This window comes from Gossypium hirsutum, chromosome A09 (genome assembly GCF_007990345.1).
Source record: "Gossypium hirsutum isolate 1008001.06 chromosome A09, Gossypium_hirsutum_v2.1, whole genome shotgun sequence".
Classification (NCBI taxonomy): Eukaryota; Viridiplantae; Streptophyta; class Magnoliopsida; order Malvales; family Malvaceae; genus Gossypium; species Gossypium hirsutum.
In genome coordinates this window covers 84673949-84701374 of record NC_053432.1, presented here as the reverse complement: position 1 = coordinate 84701374, position 27426 = coordinate 84673949, and the positions used below count along the sequence as shown (strand labels likewise).

The following is a 27426-nucleotide window of genomic DNA, read 5'->3' as shown; positions in this document are numbered from 1 at the left end:
GCCAGCCCCTATCTTTGTCTCTGCTTATAGCATATTTAAAACACGAGATAAAATTGTAAATGTATATTTACACATTACATGAACAATTTAGATTTGACGGGTAATTTTTTTGACACTATTATTTTTTACAATACGTTATAATTAAGTTGTTCATACAATAACTACACGTGTTTATAATTCAAGTATTATAAATTTGCTCCAAGTCAAATTTGAGTTGATATAATACCTAAATTCACGACTAGGTTAAAAGGAATAACTTGATAGATATAATGTTGTTTTGAAATTTAGATATTAATTTAAATTGTTTATAATAATTTGAAAATATTTTATGCATATATGTGTATTAGACCTAACCATGAGTTGGGCCACTCGTCCAGGCCTGAAGGCTTGCCCGAAAAGTGAGAGAATTTGGGCAAAAATATACGCTCGAAAAATGGGTTTGAGCAAAAAAAATAAAGCTCGTTTTCTAAACGGGTTGAGCCTTGGGTAGGCTTTTTTGGCTTAGGCCTGGCTTAAATTAGCTTAAATTTTTTTTATTTCATTTCACTATTATATTGCTACTATTTTTTGTTATTATTTGTATATTGTATATCTCTTGTTTTATTATCAAATTTGCTACTATTTTAGAGTTACACGAGGAACTACTGAACTCAATCACTTGCTGCTGTTACTCTTCAGTTTTCTGTTGAGGTCTATCCTATAGAGGAACTCAAATTGACTCTAGAGATATAGTAATATGGAGAAGACAAAATTGTTTCAAGCACCGGCATAACCAGAAGCGCCCCTTATTTCAAAGAGAGGAGGACGAGTAATTCACATTTCATTTGATGGTCAGAGGCGAATTGAAAGTTAAGCAATGGTAATTCTGAAGATTCCCTGGGGGAAAAATAGAGATATCTCCTACGTTACCCATAATATGTGAAAGTATCGACGTAATTTCATAGAGCCATTTGGTCTGAATGCTACATGAAGAACATAAGCCAGATGACAGAATGGGAAGACCTAGGATGTAGAAGATCATAACATGAGTGGTTCAACAGGTTTGGATTCCTATATATCCACTCATGTGGTACTTCATTATACAATATATATAAGAATTATACGAATCCATCTATATAGATATCATCACCTACATCCAAAAAGCCCTATGCTTTAGACTAAGCTTGTACAATTTGGGAAGGGGTTTTGATTGATCGATCAAGAAGAAGAATCTACATCAACCGATATGCCCTTAGGTGCATTTGCTTGTTAAGTTGCAATTATTTTAGTGTTATTTAAGTAGAAAAACTTTTTTAATGTATTTTCAATTTGTTGAGGAATATTTATTTTAATGTTTTAAGTTTATTTTATATAAAAATAATAATCTAAAATAAATAAATAAATACAGGCATGTCGGGTCGAGTCGAGCTCAAGTTTAGTATTTTTAATTTAACCTGGACTTGGGCAGAAATTTAGACTCATTTTTCAGGCCAAGATAAATCTAAACTTGAAAAACGACCTAAATTTTACACCAACCCAACCGATGATCAGATATACAAAGGGCGAGGTGAGGACCAATCTTGGTTTTCCCCAAATCCACTTCATTAATTAGCCGTAGTTATGGCTACCTTTCCCTATATTGGAAGGCACTTGAATAAGTTAGAATGCATATTTAATTTTAATTTTAGATTTTTTTTATATATTAATATATACTTCTAATATTCTTTCTAAAAATAGAATATTAATTATAATTTATTTTATGGGTTACATAATTATTTGGGATTTGAATTTGGTAATAATTTTTATATTAGGATTTGAACTTTTTTATTTAAGTTTGTCCTTAAATTTGATAATTGTTCTCACATTGGGGCCTGAATTAGACAATTATTCTCATATTAAGATTTGAACTCTTTTTTTATCCAAGTTAGTGCTTGAACTTAGCAACTGTTCTCATATTAGGTCTTCAAATTGACAATTATTCTTACATTAGACCTGAATTTTAAGGTTTTCAAATAAATATCAAGGACTAACTTGAAAAAAAAAGTTCAAGCTCCAACATAATACGATTATCAAGTCCAAACCTCAAAATAATTTAACCCTTTCTTTATAATTCATTTTAACCAATATTTAATGTAAATGGTTGACATTTTAACCGATGTTTAATGACAAAGGATTATAATTGGAAGGTATGTCGGGTCAATATTAAGCTGCCTTTAAATAGGTTAAAATATGCATGTTTTAATACGGTATTTTTTTTATATTTAGAATTTAATTTTTTAATTTTTAAAATTCAGGTCTAATTATTAATATTAATATTTTTTTATTAAATTAGCTAAAGCAATAATTTGAAATTAAAAAATAATACTCACTTAATTATCATGTAACAAAAAAAATATTGTAATGAATTTGAGTATAACATAAGAATTTTAACGACGTTAAGAATTGGACAACGTTAAGAATTGGACATTCCTTTCTAATTTTGTAAAGTAAAGGAACTAAATTTATTGAAATAAAAGTAGGACTAGATTTCAAATGTATGAAGAGAACAAGGACCTATAGTATATTTTAACCAAAGAATTACAAGTCATGTTTTTTTTATTGAATTAAATTACTTTTTGGGTTTAAACTTGGCAACTATTTCTATAATTGAGCCTGAACATTTTCTTTTGTCCAAGTTAGCTCATAATATTTCTATAAAAACCCTAAAATTCAAGTTATAATGTGTGAACAATTGTCAAGTTTAAGCCTTAAAATAGGAACAATTGCCAAGTTAGGGGGGTTAACTTGAAGAAAAAAATAGTTTAGGCGCCAATATGAGAACAATTACATTATTCAAGCCCTATTATAGGAACAATTGTTGAGTTTAATGACTAACTTGAACAAAAAAAAAAGGTTCAATCCCTCATGTAAAAATAATTGCAAAGTTCAAGTTCCAAATATTAATTTAACCCTTTTTTATTTGGACATATGAAAGTTGAAACTGGGGGTAATTATTAATTATTATAGTCAATGACACATTAGCTTAATGACAAAGTTAAATCTCTTGGGAAAAAGCTGATAAAGTTTGATTGTTGAGTTAAATTTTAAAAAAATAAAATATTTAGAAAGATTCTTATAAATTAATGTATAACATTAACGTTGAATAAATCAATGTATAATATAATTAAATTTTTAAGGAGTTTTGATTCTGCCAAATGCTCGAATGCTTAAAAAAATAATGATCGGTTCGCAGATTGAGAGCATCTGGTTTAGTGCTTGAAAAGACAATAACCATACATAATCTTATATGGTTTACATCAATGTGACTAAAACATGGCAATGTTGTGATCCCAAGTTCGACTCCCACCTTTGTAAATCATATGTAGGTGAGTTAAGTTATTGAATTAATTTATTTTGCTTAGCACTCATAATGATTAAGTTTAACGGTAAGTTCGATAAGATTCACAGTTGTAACTTTCAAAAGAAAAATATTTAAAAATTTTAGCATTCTATATAATTTTTAATATTTAATTCAAGTTTTATATAAAGATGTATAAATATTAACTTTATTTTAATGTACAGTTTGATATATAAATTTTTATTTGGTGTAATTATGCATATGAAATTTGTATTGTTGTTCATATGTGTACATAAAATTTTAATTTTAATTCAATTATACACATTTGAATAAATAAATAAATAAATAAATATATTTATTTTAAGATTGGATTAATATAATTGTTTGTATATGTAATTTCCAACATAAAATAGTGCTAATTCAATAATGGTGCTAGTGATTTTTGGAAATTGAATCAAACCAAAATTCTATGTATAAAATTACACCCAAAAAAAAGTTCATGTACGATATTGCATATTAGATCAAACTTCATATATAATTTCAATATTTATCCCTAAAAAAATTTTTTTAATTATTTTATTTATTAGTAATTCTCTTATTAATTTTCTTAAGTTTAATTTTTTATTAATTTAATGTATAGGAGCCGGATTAATTCAATGCTTTTTAAGTACCCTACAGACAAGGCAAAAAAAGGTTCCATTAAATTATTGTATTAATTAAATGTTACTCCACAATTTTCTAATATCAACTAGAAACAAAAAATTTTGTTAAACCCTAAGAAAGTGTGCTTTGATTTAAATTGAGGTGGACCATGGTGCAAAGAATTTAAATGCCATTATAAGATAATTTCACACATTTTTTTCAGTGGATTATTATGCTTTGAGTTCTTTTTAAAAATTATTATAATGTAATTATGTTTCATTTATTTATAATGTGATAGAGCTTTAAGGGTTAACGTATTTTTAGGTCATTAAATCTGTCTATTTAATTCATATTGGTATTTGTACTTTTTAATGTTTACGTTATATCTAAACTTAACAACTAAGTTCGCTAGTCCATGCACTTGAAAAATGTAAAAGTTTGATGAGTTGACATTTTGAGGTTGTGTCACACCATCAAATTTTAGTGCTGGACAATAATATATATATAGGGTGGAACTCTTTTTTATTTAAAAAACCTTTATTGTCAATATATTTATCAATGACCAATCAGTCAGAGATGAAAATGGTATTTAACACTCAGGATTTGTAATAAATATAGGGATATGTAGTATTGTCGAGGTTGAATTATGGGGTATCAATTATGGGTTGGCATTAGCAAGGAAGATGGCGACCTTGTTCGTGGAAATGGTGAGATGGATTATGACAGTGATGTTCTACGAAATAACAAAAGAATGATTACTGGTGATTGGAAAATTGATCTCAAACACAAACATGTCTTTCGTGAAAGAAATTGACTAGCAAATAGTATGGCAGCCATGGCTTTTAATTTGGAACTCAGTTTTATTGTCTTCCCACAGCCATCTGATGCAATTCTTTAAATTTTACATGATGATTTAGATTATTTTGTAGTACTTAGAATAGTTGTAGTTTAAATAATAGTGATTTTCTACATCTATAAATATATATATACACATATATATACACCAATATAAGGGAATAGTGATTAAGATCTTTATTTGGAGCCCTAATGGTAATATATATATATAAAAATTTTTGGTTTTCAAAAGGAAGTTGAGACTCAAAGCTGAACCAAAAGGTTAATGCAACAATCAGTAGACAAAATATCTTGCACTTGTCAAGGCGGTTGAGAGAAGAAATGAAGTCCCAATGTATATCTTCTAGCCACCTTATTAATATGATCTTTCTCCCCAAATTGATAAGGTATTAAATTTTTTTTTATCAATGTTGACTAAGTTATTGCTTTAGTACCAAAAAGAATTTTAGATTCATTTAACATGAAATCCTCAACAACTCTTTCTTTTATTTAGATAAAAAAATTAATATTTTCTATTATGTATAATATATATAAAATCACGAATAATAAAATTCTTTTGAAATGTAAATAAGTATTCGGGTTAGTCTTAAACTATGAATTAAATTTATGGTGATCCTTAAACTTCAAAATATTGTAATTTAATTATCAAATTATCATTATTATTCTAACTTCCAATCAAGTTATTTAATGTGCTGTTTCATTATTTTTTTCATTAAAATGCTAGTTAGTGACATGTGTCAATAATGGAGGCTAACATATGAAAGATATTTATTAAAAAAATAAAAAAATAATGAGAAAATAAATATAGAAACAATCACATTTATATATATAAAAAAAATTATGTCGATTGAGCCTTAGTTTAATTGGCATGATCATTATTATTAACGTAGGAGGATACGGGTTTAAATACGTTGAAACGTATTATCTTCATATTTATAAGTTTGGATTATGAATCTTTTTAGATATTTTATATAAAAGAATAAATATTATCAAAATTTATAATTTGTGAAAATGAAACTCAAATATCAGCCGTGAAATAAATGTAGAATGTTTTAAATTATGGAGCAAAAAAGAGTATTGTATGTCCCATATGACGCATAGCAAACATCAGTAATCAGTCATCACTAAAACAAACAAATATTGGATGGTTTTTCATTCTATAATTGTTCAATATTGAATTAACTAAACTTAAAAAACAATTTCTGAATTGTATGATATTAAAATTGTAATAAAAAATTGAATAGTTGATGTAGAAAGGGTGACAGGTTTTTTAATTGCTTACCCCCCATTAGGGGACTGGAGCGTGGAGGGGGAAAAGCAAGCATAGCATCAAAACAAAGGACACGTCTTCTCCATCCCTTTCCACTTAATTTCTTCTTTCTTATGGGATTTAAACCCTAGTTTTGGTTAATTATGCTTTAACTCCCTTTTATCTTTATACATTTAAAATTTAATCCTTTTACTTTTTAGATTTCGAAATTTAATCCACTAGTGCGACATTTTGGAATAAAAAAAAAAGTATTCACTTGATAGTCATGTAACAAAAAATTGATATTTGTAATAAATCTGAATTTAATAATAATATTAACAATTAAACTTACATTTTAAATTCATTCAAACACGAAACTTCAAATGTACAAAGACTACAAAAATTCAAATTTCTTAAATTATTTTATCACTTATCAAACCAACAAATCCCTCAATAGTGAATAAGGTATTGGTTAAATAGCGAAGTTGGGGGTTGAAATTTTTAATATTTTAGGTTAGAACCCTATTCTTTAGATTATTCCAAATTTATTTTAGTTAATTAATTATTCCATTCAGTATTAATAATGATTTTAGTGAAATTTTGTAATTTAAAAAAAATCCCCAGTATCATAACCAAATCCCCTCTTTTGTCTTTTGCATACTCTAAAATATCAGAATATTCAAAATCAATTAATTATTTTTAATTAGAAATTCAAACTTTAAAAAATGATTTGATAATTTGTTAATCCTAATTTTCTTTCTAAATTGTTTTCTCCCTAATATCTAGCTTCTACCATCCTTTAATTTAACATGTTAAAACTATTTACTACCAATATTGATTGGTTTTTTTTTATAATAATAAATTCATTTGAAACTATTATGCAAAGAGTGGCAAAAAAGAATTTAGATTAATCAATTACATTAAAAAAATTTAAAATATGCTCCAAGTTCGCATGCTCTTCGTATATTTAGAATTTAATCTCTGTTTTCTTCTTTTAGATTTCAAAATATAAATCTAATAGTTAATATTATATTTAAGTTTATTACAGCGATTTTCTTTTTCTTGCTATATGGTTACCAAATGAATAATTTGTTATTTCAAAATGTTACACCAACAAATTTAACTAAAGGACCAAAATCTTAAAAATAAAAATAAAAATATTAAATTTCAAATATACAAAAAATTACATGTACTTAAACCATATTTTAACGGGTACCAAGCATATCTTTTGATATGAAACTGAAGCATTTCAATTATAAATATATAGTTTTTAGACCATTGGAGATTATGTAATGATGCTTAGAGAAATATATATCAAAAAGTAATAAGCAAATGAAATGTTGACATGGAAAGATATTAAGCCATAATTGATAACCTTTTATTTTATTGAAAATTCCCATGATTTGCTTCTCCTACAACCCATTGCTATTGTGACAAGAATTTGACCCCCAAAAACTCATTTTCCAATTTCTTATTATTTTATTTACTCTCTTTCATCTGAGTGTAGTATCATAATGCTTAAAATTATCTATAATTTATTATCAATTCTTAAATAAGAAGATAATATGTTTCAACGCACTCGAATTCACATTTTCTTGTACTGATAATAATACCGATATTAACTAAACTAATACTCAATCGATTAACTCGAAATTATTAAAAACACTTGAATTAGTGTTCCTATACGCAATTATTATTATTAAATTCATTTATTGTGATTCGAAAATCTGAATAAATTAAAATTTTCAAAACTAGAATAAAATAAATTTAGTTTGGTCTGTTTTAAAATTAGCTAAACATGCTATTGACAAATCGAAAAAACGTCTCCCAACTAAGTCTTCATCTTCTATTTGTGACTCAAAATTATCGAAACCATTGATTTAGTGAGCACTTGTCGCTATCAAGTTTAAGTTATTGTTGGTAGCATTTTTCCTTTTTTTTTTAATGGTGATAGATGATAATATTTGATCTAAAATTTATCTGATTTGAAATAACTTAAAAAGTTATCAAAATTCGAAATGATTTTATTCATGTTGATAAAACTCAAAATTAATTCAACCTGTCTTATTGATAGGTTTACCGATAGTACGAAAAGAAAAAAAACCCCAAAAGATAAGGTAAACTACATTAATAGTCACCGAACTATTAGTAAATTTATTTTTTAGTTACTTAATTACGAAAAGTTACAAAATGGTCACTTAATTATTTAATTTTATCTTTTTTGTTACCCAACTATCTTAAATTTTTGAGTGTTTTTATTTTTGCATTAGTCAGTTGATGACTAAAAAGGACAAAATTGAATAATCATATACTAGTTACCAATTTTTTTACTAATAACTGAATGAGTACTATTATAATCTGTGTTCATCATCCCCACCTTTGATCCAATTTGACACTTGGCAATTTAATGCTAAGAAAAATTTGCACTTCCAAGTCCATGGACCCCAAGTTCATGAAGCTACAAAATTAGGGTTTCAAGAACCTAGAGCAACAATCAAATTTAGTGAATGGTTGAAAAGTTTGATATTGTTAACAAATTTATCAATTAAAGTCAAAACTTGTTTAAAAAATTCTCAAACTTACAACAATCTTTTTCAGCCGATTACGGTGAAATTAAAAAAAAAGAAGTATTAACTTAAAAATATTTTAATTTATTTCATATTTATCGTAATTACGAATGAAATTTAGAAATTTGAAATTAGATAGTGACAACCATGATTTCCATTAATTTTTTTTTGGTCATTTGTTCAAAAAGGTAGCCCGGGTTTTAGGGTGAATGGGGTTGATATTTCTAATTGGACGGTGGTGTTTGTTCATTGACCATATTGATCACCAATCAATCAAATCTCTCCCATTATTAATTAGCATTAAATATTTAAATTAATTTTTGTAGATAAAATTATTAAATTATTAGTACATTTATGTTTTAATCATTTAATTTTAAAAAGTTAAAAAATGGTTACTAAACTATTTAAAAGCTTTCATTTAGATCATTGGGTCATTAAAATTATTATTATATGACGTTCTCTGTTCACATTGTCTGTACTACTCGAACGCTCTCACCCCCTTCTCTTCTACAGTTTAGTTTTTTTCCCCCATAAAACAACTTTGAACGTCATGAATTTACAAACCAAAATCCAAACGACTTTCTTCTCCAATCTCCGATATTGATCATCAGATCAACTTGAATTTAAAATATGCTATTCTACTTGTTGATGAGTATTGATTTACTATACCAGTCATGGAATCGTCACTTAGAACTCCTTAGTCAAACATTTTTTATATATATATATAAAACTTAACAACTCAACGACTTAAATAAAAAAATTAAATAATTCAATGACTATTTTGTAACTTTTTAAAATTGAGTGACTAAAATATAAACTTACTAATATTTTAATGATATTAAGTGTAATTTACCCTAATATTTTTAAAGAGAAATTACACATATATACCATTTGATTCAAGAATTTTAAATACCCACTATATAATAATAATTAGAAATTAACTCCTATGTTTATAGACTTATTATTACTGTGATTTTTTTTCTCATTCTAAATCTTTCTCCCTCAATCGGAAGCGTCTTTGACCAAAACTAACATGTTTTGAAATTTATTCGTTTTTTGCCAAATTGGTCTCCCAATTTCTTTGACTCTTTTGAGGCATGCGTGTGTGTATACAATATATATAATATATGTGTTAGGTATAAAAGTTTACCCATGGTTTGACGACAGAAAATTTTGAATTATTATTTCATATGTCAATTAGGAGTAAATCTCAAAATTATTGATTGAGTCTTAATTCGATTAATATGTATATTATTGTCAATATAGAAAAATTCGAGTTCGAGTGCGCTGAAGCGCATTATCCTCCTATTTATGAGTTGGGAGGAGCTATAAGTAATTTTAAACATTATGTAAAAAAAAAGAATAAATCTAAAAACTATACATAAATTTTGGTTTAATATATACAATTGTATACATCAACTTTGATTTTATATAATTTTATACATGAAAATTTGATTTGTTCCAATTCTCACAAATTATTAACACGTGTTAGAATTGTGTGACCCAAATTCTAAGAAATTGCTTGCAAGTCAAGTTAAACAAAAATATATTTTCTTTCTAGAAGATTTAGTATTTATTAGTATAATATATTTAGCATTTATTAGTATAGTTTATTTGACTTACTAATTTAGCCTATAAATAGGCTCCTTTACAATCTTAGAATTAAGAGACACCCATTAGATTAGAATTCATAACACATTCAGAGAATTTTGTGTTTACGTTTGAGGGTTCTTTGTTTTTCGGGTTTTCGGGGTTTAGTTTTTATCTCCATCTTTTGTACTCTTCATTCTTTTGCCATTATAGTAAAATTATCTTTGCCCGTGGTTTTTATCCTCTTTTGAGGGGTTTTTCCACGTTAAATTTGTGTGTTCATCTTCTCAATTTCTTCTACTATTTTTACTTGTTCGTTGCTTAATCGGGACGATCCTAACAACACGATTATTAATATAACATCATTTTATGTTTATATATTGTATATAGAAGTAATTATATTTATTCAATATAAAAATAAATCAAAGTTTCATGTGTATAATTACATCAAATCAAAGTTTATGTATCAAATTGTACATTCAATCATAGTTTATGTATAATTTTGAGATTTGTCTCGTATAAATTGATATATGAACTTTGATTTAGTGCAACTGCACAATTATACACATGAATCTTTGATCATGGTTCATATGTAGTATAAAACTTTGATTTAAATACGTCAGTTTATTTTCATATTGAATTAATATAATTATATGTGTATATGATATATACGTAAAATGGTACTACATTGATAATGTCAAAGGTTTGTGAAAATTAAACTAAAAATTGCATAAAATCAAAATTCGTATATGATATTGTACATTGGATTAAATTTTTTATATAATTTTTATATTTATCTCAAACATTAATTATGGAGTTTTTTTTAATTCTACAAATAAAATAAAAATCCGACATTTATCTTATTTATTTATTTTAAATTTCAATTAAAGAGGTATGATAATTTGTGATTGAAATGTATATGTGTATCTCGATACATTGTATCTATTGTCATAATTGAAATTAAGAAGGTGATTAATCCTCCCTAAATTATCGTTATAGAAATATGAATTATGCCGTAAAAAATTCAACAAAAAGATGGACTGCGAAGTGCTAACTCTAACTTCTTATTTGATATAATTATACTAATTTTAGCTAAGTTAATGTCAAATATCTAGAAATCTAATTGCTCGTAGATACATAAAATGTTAAATTATGTTTTAAGTCCCTCTAATATTTGTATATTTTATTTTTTACTTGAATTTAGTCTATTTATTTTTTAAATTTAATAATATAAACTTAATTGTTAATACCTTTAAAAAAATTTCTATTTAATTTAGCTCAATAACGATGTCATTGTTTTATTACATAAATATAAAGTGAATATATTTTATTTTAAAATATCACACAATAAATTTAACGAAAGAATTTTAACATTGTAATATAAAATTAAATTTTCGATGTATGAAGCAACCAATAAAACAAGAGAATGTTGCTAATTAGTTAACAAATAAAGAAAATGACCAAAACACCATTATATTTTCTAAGTACATAATTGAATTATTATTTTAGTTAAAATGCAATTTTATTATTATGTTGATTTATAATTTTTAAAATTTTAAAGAGATTAAACTTATAATTTTATTATTTTTAAGGATTAAATTATTGCACATTATGAGATTAAACATAGTCTTTGTTTTCCTCTAAAGTGGCATAAAAGATGATTTTTTTAATTTTAATTAATTATCTTTAAAATTTTTGAAAATTCTTGTCACTTCATTCAAAGTATTTTTAAAAAAACTTGATGAAGGCTTTGCAACAGCTGGAGGCTTTATGTACGATCATAATGATGGGTGGACCATGGGACTCTGTAGGTATTTGGGCAATTGTATGGTGGTAGAGATTGAGCTATGGGGAATCTTAGATGGCTTAAATCTTATTTTGGACAGACGGTTCGAAAGGATCTTAATCCAAACTGACAGCATTGAATCTGTTAACTCTATTCAAGAAGGTTCTTCAGGAAATTCTAATTCTACACTCATCAGAAGAATTCATCTTATCCTTAAAATGGTAAAACAATGGAGGATTCAACATATACCTCGTGAAGAGAATCTAGTTGTTGATAGTCTGGCCAAGTCAATTTGTTTTAGAAAGCTAGGTTTAAGATTGGTTGAGGATCCTCCTATAAAGATTTAACTTATTGATTTTGTAACATTTTTTTTTTCACAAAAAAAAAGAGTTATATTTCTTCAATCTTAAAAAAAAAATTAATTAAACCTTTAAAGTTTTAAATGTTGTTATCAAATCCTTGAAAATTTTAAATATTTTAATCATGCCTTATAAAATTTAATGCCAAAATTCGAAATTTAATACTAGAGATGAGATAAGGAGGATAATGTGGAGTGTGATAATATATATGATTTAATTGTACCAAACATTTCCAAAATTATGATTCTCATTTTAAATAGTTTCTAAACTTCAAATTATTTTAATTACATCTTTAAACCATTGAAATTGTGTTAATTAGGTCATTCTGTTACTAAAATCGTTAATTTAACTGTTAAATGACACGTTAGATCTTATATGACATAATTTAAAATGAAATTTTTGTAAAAAAAATTAATAGTGTAAAAAAGGATATTCTAAAAATATTAATTTTGAGGTTTTGAAAGCTTTTACAAAAAAATTTCATTCACCGTTTCTCTTTTTTTCTTTTGTAGTTCTTACTTTTAAAAGTTATACGACAACGCTTTGTTTTTTTATAAAATTTTCAGTTTAAATTTAGTTGTATAAGATTTAATGTGTTATTTAATAGTTTTAATAACAAAAGAACTTAATTAATATAATATCAATAATTTAGGATGTAATTAAAATATTTTAAAATTTAAGAAAATACATATTGAGGTAGGAAATTGAATGCACAAACTATCAACATCAAAAGAAATTTAGGACATGTCTATCTAAGAGTGGAAGATGATAAATTAATTAATTTATAAATGTGGAAATGATGAAGTTGATGTTGATTAATGGAGTAAATCCATATACATATATAATATAAAAAAATCAAATAAAATAAGATTGTGAAGTTTGGGATAATCATCACTTGAAATTAAGTTATAAATTTTAATAAAAGTTAAAATGTAATTTTACTAATTAATATTTTTATAAATTTTTAAAGAATTAAATTAAAACTTTATCATTTTTGGAAGAGTTGGAAGTATAAATTCACCATTATTAATTTATAATTTTATACATTTTAAAAGATAAAAAAGTAATTTTCTAATTTTAGAGGCAGGGGACTTGCTTGCTCCACATTAATAATTAGGCATATAATTTAATCCTCTCACTTTTATTTCACATGACATATTTTTACCGAATGCGAGTAAATGAAATAAATAAATAAAATATATAGTTTAAGTACTAAATCGTGAGTTAAATAATATATCTTAGGAAGGATTAAACAGGTTTGCTTGTCCAGATTCAGTGGCTTTTTCTTTTCCTATTATTTATTTTTATTTAATAATTTAATTTTTAAGTTACATATTATTATAGTCAACAATCTCCAATAATTAATCACCTATTTCTATCCTTTACTTTTTTTTCCCTACAATGATGCTTTCTTTTCTTAGTTTGATTGATTGCAGTTTCATAATTCATAGTTTGAACTTTCAACTCAGTCCTTCTTGCATTAAAACATATTTCTTTTTATTTAAAATTTAGCTTTAATATTTAATTTAGTATTTATGTTTCAAATTGGTTTCCTTCTCATCTTTTAGGTCATTTCTATAACTTTGTTAAAATTAGAAAGCGTGAAATAATTTGATTGGTCGACGTCATCTAATTTTAATTTTAACGGAGTTGCAAAAATAGACTAAAATATAGGTTAGAAGTCAAATTTCAAGTATCAATCTGAATAAAAAAAATATAAATTTCAATTTAAACATTGAAATGATATACGAAAAAAACATATCTACTCATACATATATATAGTTAAAATTGTTGTTGGATAGTCCTAGTAATGCTTGACCATTTCGAGACATTATTAGGTTGGTTAAAGGCCAGCATTATTATTATATTATTTTAATAATTTAATTTAACTCCACTCAAAGTTTATATTTGCTTCATATTTTAATTGATTAATTAATTGCTTAAACCTAATCAAACAACTTACCTAGCTACCATTATTTTATTGACCCCATCAAAATGGGTTTGCAGACAATCCTTTTTTTTTTTAATTATTTCTAAATAATAAGGCGGCAGACCATATAGTTAATTAACAAGTGTAACCATCAAATCATGCTTTTAAATTTTTTGAAGGCACAACTGTTTCAATCTAATGTGGATAGGGACTTGAATGGCGTCTGGAGGTGGTTCCAATTTTGGTAACAGCTGAGATGAATACTGGTCTGTGTGCTGCTATATCTGAAGGAGAGGTGGAAAACGCTGCGGGACCTGATGGTTTTAATGGCTTTTTCTTCCAGGAATTTTGGGATGTTACTAAGGGTGATGTGATTAGGGCTGTGGAGGGATTTTTTCAGAGTGGGAGGCTATTGAGGGAGATGAATTGTAGGGAACTCATGAAAAATGTATCTCAATATACACCTATTAGTGTATAAAAGGGTTACTAGATTGAAGACTGTTTTAGGGGGATTGATAACTCATAATCAAAATGCTTTTATAGGGGTAGGTTCATTCATGATAATATTGGTGTAGCACTGGAGATTTTTCATTACCTTATGAAGCTTAATGTGTTTCTGTAATGAACATTGATGGATCTAATAAATGAAGTTTGGAAGCCACTTGAGGCGAATCGGTGATGGTGATCGATGTGCTGTTGGGGTGGTGTTGAGGGATGAGTTGGGGTGTGTTATGGGTTGTAATGGCCGGAGGGTTAAGGCTGATGATGCTGGAGTTTTGGCGTTAAGGGAGGGTTTGATTTGTGATCTCTGAACATTACAGTATTTTTATATTTAAAATTAAATCTATTTATATTTATTTTTAAGAATTTAATTAACTAATAACATTTATAATTATTTTATTAAATTTACTAATGCAGTACTTTGAAAAAAAAATCAACATGAATTTCACAAAAAATCAACTGAAGAGGTATTTTCACCGAGGCTTATTCCTTTGAATAAAAATAAACGAACACAAAAATTTTGAACATATTTTAATATTGAATTAAATCTAACATTATTTTCGAACTAAATTTAATAATGCTCTAAAAATTAAGTTTTGTGCATTCTAGTAGGTGATTTGGATCACAAAAGGTAAGATTATAGATAGAAATTTTATAACTTTGTAATTATATAATTATATATGATTCAACAATATTATCTTTAATTGTTGATAATATGGTAGTACTAATAATGCCAATATTTTTGGTAATACATAAGGTAATCTCAATCTCAAATTTTCATTATTAATCAATAAACGAAGAAGTTAATCTAAGAGTGAAAATTATAAATCCAAGCTTTTCCAAAGTGGATCAGGTGATGGACTAACTCACCAGCACCTCAACCATAAACCTTCGTAAATAGCACATTTTAGTGAAAAATGTGTTTTATCTTCTTTTTTTTCCTATCACTTTTATTAAAAAAGAAACCTTAACAATTTATTGCACATCTTCGATGTCTATTTGAGAAGAGAGATATGAAATAGATCTGCTGAATAACAAATGCATTTTTTTAACAATAAAATAAAACTATTTTCTACACTATCGGTAGAGGTTTTTTTTTTCACAAGAAAGAGTAAAAGTCTGCTATATGTGATTAGACTTTTATGTATTTGGTATATTGACTATGCACTATTTTAGTTATAAAAGTAGAAATGAAAAATTATCGCATATGTAAAATTATATCAACTTGCTATTTCTACATAATAATTACAGAAAAACCATGATATTTTAGCAATCAATTTAATGCCTATTGTTTGAGTCGAGATTGGAATTTTTAAAATTTTAAAAGCATAAAGACTAAAAATTTGACCTATCAAGTTTAATTTTTATTGTGCGGGTCAAGATTGAAATTTTAAAATTTGGAAAGTATAGATACGAGAGTTTCAAATTTTGAAAAGTTTATGGACTAACGTGGACCAATTCAAAAAGGACAAAGGTTAAAATTAATCAAATTAGAATATAGGGACTAAATCAAAACTTATGCATAGTATAATGGCTAATAATTAAATTTTACCAAACAAATAAAGACAAATTAATAGATAATGTTTAAGGCGAGACTTATTATAGTGAGATTTAGTGAAATCTTTTTTAAAAAAAACTATAACTATTTGATCAAACTATATAAATTAAGAAATTATGTTGATGACTTAAAACTTGTTAAATAGGTTACGAAATAAATATTTCTCCTTTGCTATTAAAAATGGTGAATTGGTTTATACTTCTTAATACAAATCTTGGTGGATTGATATTTGGTTTTCCTTTTTTTTCTAACAGCTAATTAAAAGCATCACATGAGATCCCATTGTAATGAAAGTTCACCAAATTAGTTTATTTTTTTTTTCAAAAGCGTTAGGATTGGATTGGATTGGAATTGAACCGAAGTTAGGGTTTGATAATTGGGCTTTAGTGGGTTAATTCTGAAGGATTTGGCAGCCCACGCTTTCCGAATTTCTTAAAGACTCTTCCTTTATGCCTTCTGAACTTTTTCCCCATATTCTTAATTAACAAATTTAATTCAAATCATATATATTCACAGTAGAAATTAAGGAATCGGGACAAATTTTCTCCCAAATTCTTCCACTATTTTTAACTGTTTTTCTCTGAATTATTATTCTCAATTTTCCTCCCACTTTCTCTCTATACAAACACCAAACATCGCACGTTCAGCGATCTCTTATTTTCAATCTGATAAAAAAAAATTGTTTAGCGCCACTCTTTCTTCATCGAATCTAAAAGGAAAAAGCCTTTGATTTCGCTCCCTCGGAATATTGATTGCTTTCGGTTTCTTTTTTGGGTTTTAGCGGAGTTGCTGAGTTTCGAGAATGTTCTTCTCGGGTGATCCGACTACTCGGAAACGGGTTGATTTGGGCGGTCGGAGCTCCAAAGAGAGAGATAGGCAGAAACTTCTTGAACAAACGCGTTTGGAACGCAATCGCCGTCTTTGGTTGCGCCAGCAAAATTCTGCAGCTCTCAAGATTCAGGTTTTGCTTTTGAATTTAGGCTGTTTCTTAGTTTCATTAATTACTTTATTTGGTTTAGTTGAAGAACTTCATTTTCCTCCTTTTTTTTTTCTTTTGCATTGAGCTGAAAATTATTCTCTCGAGAGTTTCCATGCTTGTTTAGTTTAAATACAATCATATGCAATAGACTGTTTCCAAAAATTCTAGGTTCGTTTGTAATGCGAAGAGTTGGTTAGATTGCACAGGTTTAGTATTATGTATAGGCCGCTCTTTATTTGTGCTAGATAAGTGCTAATATAGTTTTAGGGGTTCAAACTATAGGTAGATGTAATCATTGCATTGTAGAATGTGATTGAGAGACTACCCTTTGTTTTCCTTCAACTTCATTATATCTGGGAAAGAGATTAAATTCCATTCTCAGGTTTACTTGTGAAAATTTGTGATTTAACGTTTATTAAATTCACTGTCAGGTTTAAATACATTAAACTATCCTCCAAGCTAGTAAGGTGTTGAAATAAATTAGTTTTTATTAAATGAAACCTGCATTGTTTATTTAGGTGTTTCTGCTTTATGATTTAACAACATCAAATACTTATTACTAAATTGAATTGTTATCGGCATAGGGTGCATATGAATTTAGAGTATGCCTTTCTATTGGGCAATTTAGGTTAACGAAATGGTTGTCTGGATTTGTCTTCAAGAACTTGCTGGTCTACATTTGGCAAAGTCTTGACTAATTATTAACTACAGAAATACTTCAGAGGGAGAAAGGTAGTGGAAGTTGAACGAGCCAAGGTGCGAGAGCAGTTCTACAAAACTTATGGAAAGCACTGCCATCATGTAGACAGGTATATTTGGACATCTATAATGTATTTAACATGTTTCCTGTCAAGAATTCTTTTGGTTCATTTTATAAAGAGCTCCATTTAATATCAACAGAGTGAACTGAAACACCATTTTCTTTTGGGCCGGCTTCACTGCTTTTTGAAATGCATTATCTTTAATGTGATTTTCTGATTTTATTCAGATCTGCCCTTTTTATGCAGGCATTGTTTTGGTCCAGACTCAGAGTTTCTCCGCCAGCTAATTTTCTTTGTCAATGCATGGAATATGAATGATTTTTCTGTTCTTGTTGAGACTTGCCGATTAATTCAGCATTTTGTTCGAGAAAGTGGTATTTCTATAATAGTCCCTTCTTGAATAGTTGTATTATGGATAAGCTGTGTGTTGCATATAATTATGGTGGTGGCAGTGCTTAACTGCTTATCTTTCTTTTTTTCTCTAACTTTTGAATATTTATGCACAACTTATTATGCATTTCATATAATTATTTTAGTTTATGCATTTCTTTCTTTCTCTAACTTTCACACATAATTGTGCAACAGGGGATGTCGTGGAACTCTTTGCAGGCACGGACTACTTATCCAATCATTCTTTGGTTGTCTACAGGTTGAAGCGACTCTCATTTGCTTGCATTCAGGCTATACATCACAACAGGTTTGTGCTTCAAATCTTCTTTTTTCAGCTGGGTGTTCTCTATTTTTTTATTTCTATATTTGCATCAAGCTTGTGTTCCTTTATATTTAAGAAGCTTTTAGATGCTCTCTAGAATATCAGGGATCTAAAATAGAAACTGAAACCAGGGAAAGGAATTGAATGCCCGATGTTGATGATAGCTTAATATATATTGTCATGCACCCATGTCTTTCTCTTTTCCTTCTTTCTCATTCTTAGTGTCTTGAACTATGATGTCAGGCAGAATTTAATGTAGGCATATATTCTGTGCATGTCTTTAAGCTGTTTCAGAGGGTAATATTAGTTTTTGGGCAGAAATAAATTGAAAGATCAACTGTTGATGACGGGAGAGGAGCCTAGTGCATCAACAGCCATATTGCTTCAAGCATTGGTTTTGATATTAGACCCTAAACTGCCATGGGCTTGTAAGACAGTTGGTTATCTCTTGCAAAGAAATGTATTCTCTCTGTTTAGAGAAGTTATTTTAACTGCAAAGGTAAGCATTTTTGCAACCCTGTTTTTAGGTTTTGTTTTCTTCTAATTAGATACACTTCTTACATATCCATTTTGAAATCCCTACGACCATCATTTTGCATCTTGAGACTTGTGCTTTAGTGATGGCCTTCTTCTTTTCTGATACTACCATTTTTTTGTCGTGCAGGAAAACATAAATGCTAAAGGTTCTTTTGGGAAAGTATCTGCGTTAGAGCATGTGCTTGCTTGTATGGTTTCTCATGTTGGTCAGAGTCCATGTATTTGCACAAATGTGGATCCCCAGTGGAGTTTCTCATTCCAAATTCTTACAATCCCTTTCTTATGGAAAAAATTCCCATACTTAAAAGAGGTAGATTTATTCTACATGCTACTTTGTTTGAGACTTTATAAGTTTTTTCTTTGATCTTAATTGAATCTCGATAGTGGTGGTATGTGGTGCTGAAAAAACATCCAAGTTTTAATGCTTCTTGTTTCTATTCTAGTTTGTTGTTATTACTTTCACATTTTCTGCAACCTAGCTGTACATATTGCTTATATATATATGTATATATAAATATATATTTTTTTTTGTGTGTTAATGCTGCAAATATTCCAAATCTTATTTTCCGTAGCAAATTTTGTATTGCAATTTATTTTTCTGTTTTTATTTTATGCTTGTTACAGGCTATAATTTTATAATGTTTTACTTTTTAGGTTTTTGCTTCTCGGAGCTTGACCCAATACTACACTAATCAGATGGCTTTGTGTGTGCAAAACCATGCTAATGTACTTCCCACTGATATGTTGAATGAGTTTCCTGGTTATGCCTGCATTCTTGGTAATATATTAGAAACAACAGGTGCTGCTTTATCTCAGCCCGACTGCTCATTTGAAATGGTAAGAAGCTGATTTTTTTAATTGAACCAAATTTTTGTGCTATAAGCTTTTCCGTCGTTCATTAGTGGTAAACGTAGTGATTCTACATGTGTGGCTTTTGGACAATATTGTCCTTTTGATGTGATTGAATGTTATGAATATGTTTATATGTAAATGCATTTGCCTTCAGATGTTAGACCCAAATAGCTTCCCTGGCTCCCATGTCATACAAATTATACTCTTAGTATTTCCATTAAAGCAGTGTTTAAATTAGTGTCAAATGTGATTACCTATTTTTATGTTTGCATTAAAGTTGCTTTTTATGTTAAAGAAATTCAATTTTAATTTAAGCAGGTTCTCAGCTAGTTTTCTACTTTTGGTTTTTCTCTTGAGCAGGCCTTAGACCTTGCAGCAGTTACAACATACTTATTGGAAGCTCTTCCTCCTATAAAATCTTCAAGCAGAGAAAGTAAGCTTTGCGTCTTGATATGTCATCTATTTCTCTTTCCTCTTATATGGTGATGGAATTTTTTTTTTTGTTTGCTCAGTAAGAAAATGATAGATTTTGTTATTATGATACTGCAACCATGACTTGAATTTTTTGCACAGCAATTCATCTTTAAATTGTTTCATTGCAAGCACATGGGTAACTATTTGGCTTCAGGTTCTACAGTTGGGGAGGATGACATGATAATTGGTGATGAATCAGTGGAAATTGTTTTGGATGATAATTTGCAACAGCAGATAACAAATGCTATTGATTCACGTTTTCTTGTGCAATTGGTAGGCAGTTTTGACACTTACTGTTATTTTGAAAATCACTTTGGTTATTCCTCATAAAATTGGTGATTTCTTTGTGAGATCAAAGAAATGGTTTTAATTTTGTTTCTTCTGAGCAGACTAATGTGTTATTTGGAGGGATTTCCACTGCCCATGGTTCACATAATGAAGGCCCAGATGATAAGGAGGTGGCAGCTGTTGCAGCTGCGTGTGCTTTTTTGCATGTTACATTCAATACTTTACCTCTAGAGAGAATCATGACTGTACTAGCATATAGAACTGAACTTGTTCCAGTGCTTTGGAATTTTATGAAGCGATGTCATGAAAATCAAAAGTGGTCATCCTTGCCTGAGCGCTTTTCATATCTTCTGGGAGATGCACCTGGTTGGTTGCTACCTCTGTCCGTTTTTTGTCCAGTGTACAAGTAAGATGATTGCTTGATTTCTGGCAGAATAATTTTATGCAATTTTTGTTGCAGGTTTCATCCTTAATTTGTTTTTCTACATGCTAAATGTTGTTTACAGATTGATGACTGACTAGTCTAGCTTCTTTGTGGGTGATTAGGCACATGCTTATGATAGTTGATAATGAGGAGTTTTATGAGCAGGAGAAGCCTCTGTCTTTGAAGGATGTCAGATGCCTAATTGTCATTCTGAGACAGGTGACTTCATTTTGTAAAGTGTAGTTCAGCAAACTATTATTTAAATTATGAAGTAATTTTTAAATCAGAAAAAAGATCTTATGTTCAGTGCACTGTGCTTGCTTTAGATTAAGGACACGATTTGTGGATATCCATCAGCCTTATGATAGCATTTGTGAAAACCATGATTATTATGATTACGTGGAATTGCATAAGAAGGTCTAACTGACATTCTTCTCCTCCTTAATACAGGCTTTGTGGCAGATCCTATGGGTGAATCCTTCAGCTCACCCCAGTTCTGGGAAATTCATCTCCAACACTTCTGGTCATAAGAAGCACCCTGTTGAAGCTATTCAAAGTAGGGTTGGTACTGTAGCCTCTGAGCTGCTATCCCAGGTAGATGCCAGTATAAACTGTCAAATTTCTCACTTCCCACTTGATATTTTCTCTTGTGCATGATATTGCTGATTAACTGGGTTGTGTTCAATAAATATAAATAGAGTGACACATTTCCTGAGAGAAATGGCATGTAGGGAAACATTATGCTTTTTTTTTTTCTCACCTTTCTGATTTTGTTATTTAAACCTACTCTTACAGTTGCAAGATTGGAATAACCGGCGGCAGTTCACTCCCCCTAGTGACTTCCATGCTGATGGTGTAAATGACTATTTTATTTCTCAGGTAATAGCTTCTCTATTGCAGTTTCAAGTTCTAAGCATCAATTTTCTGTTGTAACTTGTTTGTTCTGACCTCAAACTTTCCCTAGCAGGCTGTAACGGAAGGCACAAAAGCGCATGACATATTGAAGCAAGCACCTTTCTTGATTCCATTCACTAGCAGAGTTAAAATATTCACTGTGAGTAACTAGCAAATTCTGTTTGTAACTGTTGGTTCTTGGAGAATAAGAGTTGTGACTATCATAATATAAATTCATTGGACTGAGAGGTTGGGAAGTTATGTGGCAAATTAGTCCAATCTATGCATTCTTTTTCCATTTATATTTAATTTCCTTTTTATCTTCCCTCTATATCTCCATCTTCCAGTCACAACTAGCCTCAGTCAGGCAGAGACAAGAGGCTCATGGTGTTTTTACCAGAAACCGGTTCAGAATACGAAGGGATCATATTCTGGAAGATGCGTATAATCAGATGAGTGCATTATCCGAAGAGGATCTTAGAGGACTGGTATGCTTTACTTAGGTCTTTTCACTCTATTATCTTTTCCTTTAGGAATCTGGATTCTTCAATTTTGACAGTGCCCAACAATGATACAAGCAGTTTCATTTGCTGCCCTGCAGATTCGTGTAACATTTGTCAATGAATTTGGAGTGGAGGAACCTGGTATCGATGGCGGTGGAATTTTCAAAGATTTTATGGAGAATATTACTCGAGCTGCATTTGACGTGCAGTATGGGTTATTTAAGGTTGTTAATTTATGCTACTGCTATCTCCTTTTCATCTTTTCATGTAAACAAGTAATTTCTCGATAAGCTGGTTGGGCATATCCACAAGATACTTTTATTTTTTATTTCACTTACGGTAAAGATGTCACTTGGGGCTTCCTTACCTTTCTGATTTAAGATGGCATGCTTCTTTTGGATCAAATAGGTTGAGAGAGCATATTAATATTCAATTCTTGCTGAATGAGGGAAAGATAAAAGAGGCAAAGAGATGCTCATTTCAATGAAATATTTGAAGATAAAGATGGATTTAACACCAATTGGAATCTGAACCCCTTTGTTTTTACATAAGATTGGAATCTGTACTTGGTATAAAGATATAGAAGAGGTCATGGAATTCAAATAGAGGATATCATTACCCTCTGCTACTAGTTGTTTTCTCGTATTGTCATGTCTGTTATTTAAAGTTCATCAAGTTTTCATGTTTTTCATTTTAAGTCAGTTTTGGCTGTAACTGGTATTGATCCTCTTTGTTGCACATGTTAACTTGTCTCGCTATGTATTATTTCTATTATATGTTCTTTTGACATACTACTTGGCATGGCTACCCAGGAAACAGCTGATCACCTTTTATACCCAAATCCTGGTTCGGGAATGATACATGAACAACACCTCCAATTTTTCCATTTCTTGGGATCACTCCTTGCTAAGGTACGCAATTCTTTTACAGAAGCTTAATCTATTCTATCCAATGCTTTGTCTATGTTTAATATTTAATTTGCTTGAATGCGATCTCAGCTTTATCTATCATAGGCTTATTGATGAGGCATAATATTACCTTCCTTGTAGGCCATGTTTGAAGGAATTCTTGTAGATATACCATTTGCAACATTCTTCTTGAGCAAATTGAAACAAAAGTAAGGTTTTGAACGGTTTCCTCCTCTCTGGAAGACATTGTATTATAGAGATATTTATCCATGTTTTTTTTCTTTTAATTACTTAGGTACAACTATTTAAATGATTTGCCTTCCTTGGACCCTGAGTTATATCGTCACCTTATTTTCTTGAAGGTAATTTTCCTTGACCTTTTCCCTTTTATATCTCTTGCATCCATACTTTATGGAAATATAGTGACTTTAATTGCAGTCACCCTTTAATGCACTCTACATGTCATGGTTCTAGCATTCTAATCCCCACCTTTGCTATGATCTCAGCATTATAAAGAGGACATTTCAGAGTTGGAGCTCTACTTTGTAATTGTGAATAATGAATATGGAGAGCAAACAGAAGAAGAGCTGCTTCCAGGAGGCAAAAACATTCGTGTTACTAATGAGAATGTTATCACATTTATTCATCTTGTATCTAACCACCGATTGAATTTTCAGGTAGTAAGACACTTCATTTCTAAGTATCTTAATGCAATTTAGTTTTTTACCTTGCATGATGATGAGACAATGAAATGATGCGCCATTGCAGATACGACAACAAAGTACACATTTCCTTAGGGGATTTCAGCAACTTATGCGGAAAGAGTGGATTGATATGTTTAATGAACACGAGTTGCAGGTATTTTAGTCTACTAAATTTTGCAGGTTTCTGCTACCATCTGCCTATTTAAACATGATAGGTAGAGTTTTTTGGAATTCCTTTTGGACTTTAAAAGGGTAATGAACCATCAAAATGTTATCTCCGTGAATTGCATTTTTTATCGAGATTTGTGATTGTCATGCATAATATCATGAAACAAGTACCGTATTCACACTGGCTGAAACATCTTGTTATCTTTTAAATTATAAATTTCATCACTTGATTGCATCTGCTTAAATGTAATTTTGACATTTTTTAAATCCTCCGAATCTATTTTCTTTGCAGCTTCTGATATCAGGTTCACTTGACAGCTTGGATGTTGATGACCTACGACAGAACACTAATTATGCAGGGGGCTATCATGGTGTAAGTTTTTTATGGCTCTCATTTTTTTATAGTTGAATTTGAATGATTATTACATATTACATACCAAGTGTGCTTCCACTTTTCCTAGTTTTGTTAAAGGAGTGCAAGTTGTTACTGATCAACTTGTTACCCTATCTGTTGTATTTACCAAGAGTCAGCCCTTTATACTTATTTTCGCTTCTTTGCTTGACAGGAGCACTATGTCATTGATATGTTTTGGGAAGTCCTCAAAAGCTTTTCTCTGGAAAACCAAAAGAAATTTTTGAAGTAAGTTACATCATCTGTTATCTGTGTGATTGTCCTCCTATGATGTCTACTTGTAATTATTAGCTTCAATAATTATTAACGTGAGAGAGAAGAATAACTTGATAAGGTTCTTTTTAGGTTTGTGACTGGTTGTTCCCGAGGACCGTTGCTGGGATTCAAATATCTTGAACCTTTATTTTGCATACAAAGGTAATCATTGTACCAAATGTACTCTGGAAATATGGTAACTTCAGGTGGCTGACAGCTACTGAGGACATGACTTATTTCTCTCTTCCGGCCTCTGTTTTTAATCTTTCATTCTCCGTTTCCGAAACAGAACTAAAGACTTTACTATCAACTCCTTTGCAGAGCCGCTGGAAGTGCCTCTGAAGAAGCATTGGACCGGTTACCAACGTCTGCGACTTGTATGAACCTTTTAAAGCTTCCACCATACGGAAGGTTTGTCTCTCCCTCCCTCTCTATTAGCAGCTTACCTTAGAAGTAATAAAGTGAGTCAAATTCTGATTAGAAGGAGCTCATCATAACCATAGTTGCTTATTTAGATATTGGCCTTTTCCTTTAACTTTCATTGCAATATAATGAACTTCCACATCATGATGTTTGTGGTTATGGTGCAGCAAAGAGCAACTGGAAACCAAATTGCTATATGCTATAAATGCAGATGCTGGTTTTGATTTGAGTTGAGTTGTACTCTACATAAGCAACTCGACACGTAGACAAAGACTGGCTCTGGTGTCAGGTTTGAGTGAAGTATATGTGCGCATCGGTAATTTATATTCTTATATATCGGAATTGGAATGTCAGAAATTTTCTAACCGATACCATGAGAGCTGGAAGGGGGGGATGAATGGTTGTTGAGACCAAAAGGCCGAGAACCATAACAGTGAGTATTAAGATAAATAGGTAAGTTAGCTGTGTGGTTGCTGCTTGGTTACTGGGAAAATGTAGAAACAAACATGGAGTTATCGACAGTGTGTGTATTCTGTTTTAAAATGTAGATTCTGAATCTACAATATGTGGAAGATGACCCTTGCAGGGTCAGGGCCAGGGTAGTGCAGGGTCTAGGTGATACAATTATTCTTGTATTATGATCATTTGTAAATGAGTAACATCATCATCTTCATCATTATCATAATAATTTATAATAATATCCATTTGTCTGCTCTGTGTTATGTTGCAAGTAATTTACCATTTTTTCTAGTTATTGTGCCCATCTAAGACGAAGAATCCTTTCTTTGCAAGGCTTGGCTTTGGCATTTAGCAGACTGATAATTTAGGCTTAATTGATCATGTAAGTGCTAGGTGTAAATGAGATATGGTGCTCGAATTATTCGAGTTTGTTTTGAATAAATTTGAATTCGACCTGATAATTATTGAATCAAATTTGAGCATCGTGATATTTGATTTGTACTGTTTGTGAGTTTAATCAAAGCTTTTTATTTAATATATTTTATATTATGAAATTACATCTTTACTCTTATTATATATAAGAAGAGTTTAAACACGAACAAGTACAAGTATAAATGAGTTTAATCGAATTATTTGAGTTCAAATATAAATTAGCTTAATCGAACTACTTGAATTTAAAAATTGATGTCTGATGTCTGAAAGAGCTAGAATTGAATATCAAACTTCAAGTCGGGGTTTGAGCTTGAATTTGTTACCTTTTTAAGTTTAGCTTGGTTCGGTTGCACTCCTTAAATTAGTGCTCTTATTAATAAAAAACGGGTGCTGTATAAATATAATAATTAAAAAAATGTATGTAAAGGGATGGAGAATTAATGAAAGGGATTCTGAGTTTTGATGCCAACTAATAACCTAACACGCGCACGCGCATATAACTTTGTATTTAATTAAACATATCTATAATGTTAAGACACACAATCTCAGGGATATTGCATTTATTGAATGAAAGGAAGATATGCTTAATTAATTTAGGTGAAATCATAAAAAGGAAAAAAATCCAACCATTCCCTCCCTCCTTCACTATGCCCCATGACATGAGCACAATTATTTGGGTTGAGAATACAATAGATTATTCCTAATCACTATAAAACTTGATTTTGGTGTTTTTTTTTATATTAATTATTCATCATTTTAATCTCTAAAATAATGTGGCATATTGAATCTTGTCATATTATCATCTAATTTTTTTATATAAAAAAAATTAGTGATTATATGGGATGATATTAAAACGTTACACCTCACCTGGATTAAAACAGAAAGAAA

At 29.4% G+C, this 27426-nt stretch overlaps 1 protein-coding gene across 2 annotated transcripts; it reads left to right on the top strand.

The window, feature by feature from the left end:
- The first annotated feature begins 16835 nt into the window (after positions 1-16835).
- Positions 16836-26362, top strand: LOC107935159 (E3 ubiquitin-protein ligase UPL6). Of its 2 annotated transcripts, none has more exons than XM_041077352.1 (26): positions 16836-17314; positions 18044-18141; positions 18340-18467; positions 18679-18790; positions 19124-19304; positions 19470-19652; positions 19997-20179; positions 20555-20627; positions 20823-20941; positions 21058-21362; positions 21503-21599; positions 21831-21974; positions 22176-22259; positions 22348-22434; positions 22622-22762; positions 22876-23001; positions 23590-23688; positions 23827-23894; positions 23981-24047; positions 24192-24362; positions 24454-24543; positions 24850-24930; positions 25124-25197; positions 25315-25386; positions 25546-25635; positions 25815-26362. In XM_041077352.1, exons 1-26 carry the CDS (start codon positions 17156-17158, stop codon positions 25879-25881), a joined length of 3099 nt encoding a protein of 1032 aa, XP_040933286.1. In that variant the 5' UTR covers positions 16836-17155; the 3' UTR covers positions 25882-26362. The 2 variants fall into 2 exon arrangements, with proteins under 2 accessions (XP_040933286.1, XP_040933287.1); XM_041077353.1 differs by having other exon boundaries at positions 16854-17314; positions 20832-20941.
- Positions 26363-27426: the final 1064 nt, after the last annotated feature.